General features: G+C 59.1%; 1 protein-coding gene across 1 annotated transcript; it reads right to left on the bottom strand.

The window, feature by feature from the left end:
• Positions 1-680: 680 nt before the first annotated feature.
• On the bottom strand, positions 681-7623 carry DECR2 (2,4-dienoyl-CoA reductase 2). Its single transcript, XM_035895606.1, has 8 exons — positions 7615-7623; positions 7355-7447; positions 5666-5801; positions 5128-5252; positions 4465-4558; positions 4073-4177; positions 3285-3473; positions 681-1791 (listed from the first exon to the last, which is right to left on the bottom strand). The coding sequence occupies exons 1-8, from the start codon at positions 7621-7623 to the stop codon at positions 1757-1759; spliced, it is 786 nt and encodes a 261-aa protein (XP_035751499.1). The 3' UTR covers positions 681-1756.
• Between the last annotated feature and the right edge of the window lie 117 nt (positions 7624-7740).

Below are 7740 nucleotides of genomic sequence, written 5' to 3'. Positions count from 1 at the left end.
GGCTGCCAACCAGTACCCCCAGGTCCTTTTCCACCAGGCAGCTCTCCAGCCACTCTTCCCCACGCCTGTAGCGCTGCGTGGGGTTGAACTACAGGGACCCCCAGAGAATGGGGGATGCTGGGACCGACAAACACCACAGGAGCTCCTGCTCCAGGAGAAAATACTTGTCCTGTTACCTGGGAAGAAGGATAGTGTGGCTGGAGGCAAATCCCAGGAGAGACCCAGGCAAAGGACGATGCCCAGACCCCAGCCCACGCGCCACGTCCTCATTCCCTCTGAAGGGCCCGGCCTCCCTCCGCACCTCCCCATCACCTCTGCTGCTGGACCCAGCGGCTGCTGGAATCCCTCCCCGGAGCCAGCTGGGGCACAGGCGGTGGCAGGTCCCCCAGCACTGCTGGCCAGGAGAGCTAGGACACAGCAGCCACCAGGGGCCGGGGCCACACGAGGCTCTGTGGGAACGGCAGATTGCCATCCTCCCCCAGGGCCCAGTTGGGACCAGCAGGATCAATCGGCACGGCGCAGGCGCTGGCTTTGTGCGTGCAGCAACTGAGCTACACTCTGCCCAAAAACATGCGTTAGCCTCCTAAAGCTCCCGCCACTGCCGGCTCGGAAGAGGACGGAGCACAAGCAGACCTCCCCCAGCAGTCGGAGCCTGCGGGATCAACCCCCGGCGCAGGCAAACAGACGAGAAGCGTGGCAGCTCAGGGTGGATGTTCTTTATTCGTGGCCTGGAGGAAGGAGCAAAACCTGGCAAGCCTGCCATACAAGCAGGAAATGCAATCAAGTAAGAAAACAAGCTTCACGGAATTCAGGATAAGCTTAAAAATTGCCGTCAGCAGCAGGAGGCCGCGGCACGCGAGCGGTGGGTGTCCCCCAAGGGGACACGTTTGGCCCCAGCAGCCCTGTGCAGCCCTGGCAGCTCAGCGCCCTGCTCGGCAATGACTGAATTCCAGCTATCCCTTGATTTACTCTCAGCTGTAGTGTCTGTACAAAGAAAGGAGGCAGCAGGAGATTGGCGTGACAGACAGACGAGTGCTGGACAGACAACCGGCCAGCTCGGGCTCCCAACAGATACAGTGCTACAGCCCACAGCAGCACAGAGCCAGCTCGGGGGGGGGGACTCGGCCTCACACCACCTCTGCTCCTGGGAGAGGGACATCCCAGCCACATCTGCGTCAGCCTCCGGGGACCACTGCCCCATCCAGGGCCCCCCCTTCCCTGAGGGGATGGGGCCATTCCCCCCTGCCGGGGGGCAGCTTGGTCCCCACCTCCCCTCCAAGAGCTGCCCCCAGCACGAAGGCCGATCGCAACCCCAGACGGGCTGAGCTACTCCCCTCTCCCAAAAAGGAGCTGCTGCCAGGGGTCTCAGGCAGCACTCAGGCTGAGGTGGGGGAGAGGGGAGGAAGAGGACGGGTATCCATGGGCGGCACTGCCTGAGACTTGGGAAAGCCCAGGGAAGCAACTCGGAGGGTGACAGAAACGGAGAGTGAACATCAGAGCCTGCCCACCCCATGCTGTCCCCACGCCCTCAGCCACGTCAGCTCAGAAGAAAGTAATCACAGGACGAGGGTGGGCTCGCTCCCCACCCAGCACCCCCACGTTCCCTCCCCCAGGCAGGATCGGCAGCGTCACCACCACCATCGCCGATCAGAGGCAGCAGCTATCGGCTCCAACTCTGGGAGACGTCACCCCGAGATGTCCCAGAGCAGCAGCATTCGGTCACGTTTCTGTCCGTCCGTCAATCCCAGGCTGTCCATCACTGATTTTTGTTTGCTCCTGCAGCCCAGAAATCTGCAAGACAGCATGGAGGTGGGTACAGAGCCCCGCCTGGGCCTGCCCTGCCCACGAGGCTGCCAGGCAGCACCCGAGCAGAGGGAGAGGGGAGGAAGGGAGACCCCTCTTGAGAAAGCACCAGGCCCCAGAAACCAGGTGCCTGCTCCCTTCCCACCTCTGCGGACAAACAAAGCCAACACGAGTCCTGCGTGCGATTCAGCCGCCACGCAGGACGCGCTGCAGTAACTCATGCAAGGAAGAAAGGGGAGGCAGAGGCCGTCAGGACTCTCTGTGCCCAATCCTGCTGGGGGGGCACAGAAAAGAGGCATCACATCGCTTCAGGGGACACTCAGAGGTGTCCAGACAAGCATCCTCCAGCAAGAACAAGAAACACCACATCAACCGCAGGCTCGGAGGAAAAAACACAGCAAGTTCTCCAGCCCTTCCCAAGTCATCCCTAGGACCGTCCATGAGGACCCAGAGATGTTCCCCATAGAATCATAGAATGTTTTGGGTGGGAAGGGACCCCTAGAGGTCACCCACTCCAACCCCCCTGCAGGAGCAGGGACACCGCTAACTAGATCAGGTTGCTCACAGCCCTGTCCAACCTGGCCTTGAATGCTTCCAGGGATGGGGCCTCCATCACCTCTCTGGGCAACCTGTTCCAGTGTTTCACCACCCTCAGTGTAAAGAATTTCTTCCTTAGATCCAGTCTAAACCTCCCCTGGTTCAGTTTAAAACCATTACCCCTTGTCTTGCCACTGCTGGCCCTACTAAAAAGATTTTCCCCATCTTTCCTACGGGCCCCCTTTAGGTACTTCCCAGGACCCTTCTCTTCTCCAGACTGAACAACCCCAGTTCCCTCAGCCTGTCCTCAGAGGAGAGGTGTTCTCTCCTGCTGACCATTTTTGTGGCCCTCCTCTGGACCTGCTCCAACAGGTCCATGTCTTTCCTGTACTGAGGACTCCAGAGCTGGATGCAGTACTCCAGGTGATGTCTCACCAGAGTGGAGAGAGGGGCATAATCACCTCCCTCGACCTGTTGACCATGCTTCTTATGATGCAGCCCAGGGTATGGTTGGCCTTCTGCACTGCCAGTGCACATTGCTGGCTCATGTCCAGCTCTTCATCCACCAGCACCCCCAAGTCCCTCTCAGCAGGGCTGCTCTCCATCCTTTCTTCCCCCAGCCTGTACTGACACCATGTTGCTCTGTGCCTGCTCTGACAGTGGCGTCAGGGGGCGACCCCGCTCCACCTTCCCAAAAGCAAAGGAAGGTTTGAGACCAAGCGCTGACGAGTTGAGACCTGGGCTGGCTGCCCTCACCCAGAGGCCCCACCACCCAGCATCCGCCCCCTCTTCCCCATCAGGGCACATGCCACGTGGCTGCCGCAGGAGGGGCAGAGCCTGGTATTGGTCCGAGATGACCGAGGCACTTGAAGAAGGTAATGCCATACCCGCTGCGGAGGGGGAAATGCACGTCACCTAGAGCTTAGCAGAGGATGAAGCAATACCCATCAAGGTGGAGAAGCTGTTGGCAGAGGTCAGCCAGCTCCCGCCATCCACGACCAGGGTGCTGCCCGTCACGTAGGAGGAGAGGGGGCTCGCCAGGTACAGCGTGCTGTGGGCGATCTCTGTCTTGTTCCCTGCGCGCTGGAGGGGGATCACGTCAAACTGGCTTGCTTGCTCGGCAAATTTCCCACCTAAGAGTGGCAGAAGAAGGAGTCAGCTATGACCACGGGACCACCTGCCCACCACCACTGCTTGCCAGACACAGCAGCACTGCTTGCATGGGGCTTGTCAAGAGCCCCAGGGAAACCCAGGTGAGATCCTGGCACAGCCCAGGGACAAAGGCCTGAGAAGAGAGTTAAACGAGGGGAGCTCAAGCCCCGCAGCCGGATTTGTACTGGTTCAGCGAGTTCAAGACAGGGCCTCAGAGAGCTTTCCCAGCCTCCAGGGCTGAACCGGCACTCTGCTGATGGACTGCAAGAGCTGCACCATCAGGCAAGGCCAGGCTGAGGTTTTGGGGGAGCACGTTACGGCATGGCGTCAGAGAGCACAAAAAGCTGCCACTTGACAGAGAAAGATCAGTGCCCTGTGAGATTCTGAGGATGCAGGAAGGGCTGCTCCCCCAAAGGGACATGCCAGCCGAGTCACAGGACAGCCGTGCCCAGCAGCAACACCCCCAGCCACATCGCACACCCCACGAGCTGCATGGCACCGTGGTCCATCACAGTCCCCTCCCAGGCAGACACCAGCAAGCCACCACTGAGGCAGAGACGGGAGCCCCAGGTTGCCTCACCCAGCCGCCGGTAGCCCTCGGTGCCTGTAATGGGGCCTGGGGCCAAACTGTTCACTCGGATTTTGTTGGGTCCCCACTCCACAGCAAGGTGACGGGTCATGGCATCTGGGAAGGGATTACAACAGGAATGAGAAATGGAGAGCAGAGCCATTCCAGTAACTTTGAGGGGTGAGTGGGGCAGAAAGCCACAGGAGAATCTGGCCAAGACCAAAGGGCCTTAGAAGAGCCCCAGGGGAGAGAAGAGCCTCATCCCAAACCCAGGCACATAGTAACCAGATGGATTCATACTCGCCTCTCCCAAGGACATCTTCCCAGCCCAATATTCAGGAAGAAGCAGCTTCCTTACTGGCCCCACACAGCTCACAGAGCCCCAGCAAGGAGCTTTTAGGTACCTATGGCAGCCTTAGCAGCACCAGCATGCACCTGGAGGGCCTGCCCTCGGTAGTCCAGGGTTGCCGTGATGTTAACGATGACCCCACCGTGGTCCTGGGGAAGGAAAGGAGATGTGGCATTAGGCAGTGAATAGCACGTGGCGTCATGCAGGGGAGTGGTGGGACAAGAGGGCTGGGCTAGGAGGGACGGTCACCCGTGGGCACTGCCACCCCTGCATGGCTAACTCATCACTGGGGCAGCACTGCCCACCCGGCCTCACTGAGCCGGGGCAGCCAGCAGGGCCCTTGCAGAGAGGCAGAAGATGCAGGGGCCAAGCAAAGGCCAAGGGAAAGCAGAGGAGATGGAAAAGGAGCAGATCAGAGCTTCTTCCTCAGCAGGTGGCAGAACATGGAAAGGTGCCACAACAGTCAAAAGCCCCAGGGCCAGGCAGGATTCGCAGTTCCTGCACAGGGGCTGCAATCCCTGGGAGGGAACGACCTGGATCTGAGCAGGGTGGGTGAGCAGAGGCCCAGCAGCACAGCCCTGGGTACTGGGGTGCTCTGCTCCCGTCTGCCCTCCACACTCCCCTGTATTTCTCAGGAGCAAAGTGTGGTTTGTTTGACACTAACTCCCTGCCTGCCAGGAGCCTCTCCACCGAGTCCTCCGGCTCTGGTTCCACTTACCCGGAAATATTTCTCAAAGAGGACTTTGCAAGTGTTGAAGGTGCCAATGGTGTCGATATCTACCACTGTCTTGAAGGCATTGAAGGACAGGGCACTGGCTGGGCACAGAAAGTTTCCTGCAGCACCTGAGGAACAAGCAGCCGGGGGCACAGTCAGGACTAGGCCAGGAGAGATCAGGCAGGTTCAGGGCACTTCTGTGAGAGGGACGGCGAGCGACACCGTTTGGTCAGACTGGAGAGCATGTGGAAACAGCCCCGATAAGCAGCTTGTGGCTCTGGGTGCCCAGAAGCACAGCCAGCCTGAGGGCAGGAGGGTGCCAGTGCAGCGGGAGCAGGGATGACCGGATGGCCATGCTTTAAAAACAGGGCTTTGCCTCCTCTCAGCCCATCCCCTCTGCGCTCCCAGGGGCTGCTCAGATGCTCCCAGGCCAAAGCAGCATAAGCCAGACACTAGGCAAACACAACCCCCATGCAGGAAAATGCCGTTCCCAGCAGCAAGTCTGTGCCAAACCTCCCCTCTGCCCACTCCAGCAGCTCACCGTTAACGAGGATGTCAATTCGCTTGAACTCTTTCAGTGCCTCATCCACCGCTGCCACGATGGTTTGGGGCTGCCTGACTTCTATAGAAAGAGGCAGGCACTGCTGACCTGTTGCTGCAATCAGCTTTTGAGAGGCCTGCAAAAAATAAAGAGAGGCGAGATTCTTTCTGGGACTCTCTCCTTCAGCAAGGATTAGACCCAGAGCTCACAACAGGCGAGCAATAAGCCAGGTGGGAGCCGCGTCCCTGTCAGCACACAGCAAACACTGTGGGCAGGGGAGAGGCCTCTGTAAACACGGCCGGCTTCAGCCAGGCAGCACCCTGCAGCTAAAGCCCCGGGGCAGGCAGAGGAAGCTCCTGCGAGGCGTATCCCAGCTGAATGCCAGGCTGGCCCCAAGGCCACAACTCACTAAGCCCAGTTACCTCCGTGGCCGGTCATTGGCACAGCACATCCCGAGCAACATTTCTGTGGGGCAAGTACAAAGGTTAGACCCCAACAAGGCATTTTTGGCATGAGCCCAGACATAACTAACCTTTAGATCCAAAAAAACATCAGCAGGCAAAAGGGCAAACGCAAACCAGCAGTTGCCAGGGTCTGAGCTTTGCGGCTCAGCGTCTGCCACAAACCACCCCCAAGGCGCTTGTTAAGAACTTGTCTCCCCTCAGCAAATTAAGCACAGGGGATGCACAAACTCAGCAGCAGCCTTGCACAACACCCACCAACGCTGCTCAGGATCGTCAGGCCCTTCTGTGAGAAGCTCTGAGCCCTGATTAGCACACATGAACACCGAGCGCCGAGAGCCTGGGAAAGCAGTCCCTGTGTACTCAGAAGACCCCAGCCCCTGAGGGCTAAAAAGCTGCTGAGCTTTGCAGCTTGTTTTCTGGCACGCGAGCATGAGGGAATGCAAAATGACAGCACTAACCCCGCTCCAGGGGGCAGCTGGGTCATGCCAACTCACTCCCAAGCATCAAATCTGATCTTTACTGCATTTCAGTGAACTCCACACACAGTTACTCCAAAGCTCGCTCTCAGCTGCTTTCAGCCTCAGACCACGGCACAAGCCATGGCGTGGAACCAAAACCGTGACCAGCCAAACTCAGGCCCAGGGTCAGACACCCAGGGTTGGGTGTTTGTTCTGCCCAGCCATCCACAGAGTAGCTACAGTCTAATACAGCTTCGTCAGTCACCACTCTCCAGACCTGCATCCTACTCTCCTTCTCAAGATGCAGTGTAACTGAGATTTTGGGGCTCAGCATCCCCACCTCAACCCACACAACCCTTGGACAAGAGGGTCTTGCCCTATGCGAGGCTGAGATTTAAGTTTCATCTTGGGCTCTGCCCCTTCCCTGCTGACAAACCTTCACTGCCGTTTGTTTCTCTCTGTCTCATCAACCAAAAGGCAATGCAATACTTGGAACAGACACTCCCAAAGCTGGCGGGGGAAGGTATTAACTGAGCCCTACTGCAAGGGGCAGTAGGCACAGCCTAAACCCACACCCTTCCTACCCATCACTGCTCCCTGCTGGTGCTGGAGCACTCAGAGCCAGGAGAAGACAGTGTGGTAGCACAGCTGAGCCATTTCTCCCTTTGCATGGCTCCCAGCTCCATCCAGAGGAGAGGGCAGAAGGATTTCCAGGCATTCAGAACTCTCCCTGCTGCTGCCTGTGCCGCTGGAGCCCACTGACTCACCTCCGACACCCGCTGCAGGTTCCGGCTTGCAATGACCGTCCGGCAGCCATGCCTGCAAAGAAGGGGCTGGTGAGAAGTACCACAGCGTGCCAGCTCCTCATGGTCATCTCATATCTCTGGGGATTACTAGGAGTTTGGTCGGCGAGTGGTGGGAGGCGGCAAGAGGAACTGCTGCTCCTCCAGGCTCGCAGGACTCAAACGGGGGAGAGCCACAGCGCGCAAGAGCCCTACCCCAGCCCCGTGACAGCAGCAGCCCCTGCCTCCCGCATCCCACCAACCCCCAGAGCCTGCAGCAGGGCAGGGCTGCCCACACCCCAGCTCTCAGGAGGGCTCTGCGGCCCCACGGCTCGCTCAGCCCCGTTACCGCAGCCGCCTGAAGGGAAGGG

This window comes from Egretta garzetta, unplaced genomic scaffold (assembly GCF_000687185.1).
Source record: "Egretta garzetta isolate BGI_Z169 unplaced genomic scaffold, ASM68718v1 scaffold140, whole genome shotgun sequence".
In the NCBI taxonomy this organism is placed as follows: Eukaryota; Metazoa; Chordata; class Aves; order Pelecaniformes; family Ardeidae; genus Egretta; species Egretta garzetta.
This window is presented reverse-complemented; position numbering and strand designations above follow the sequence as displayed.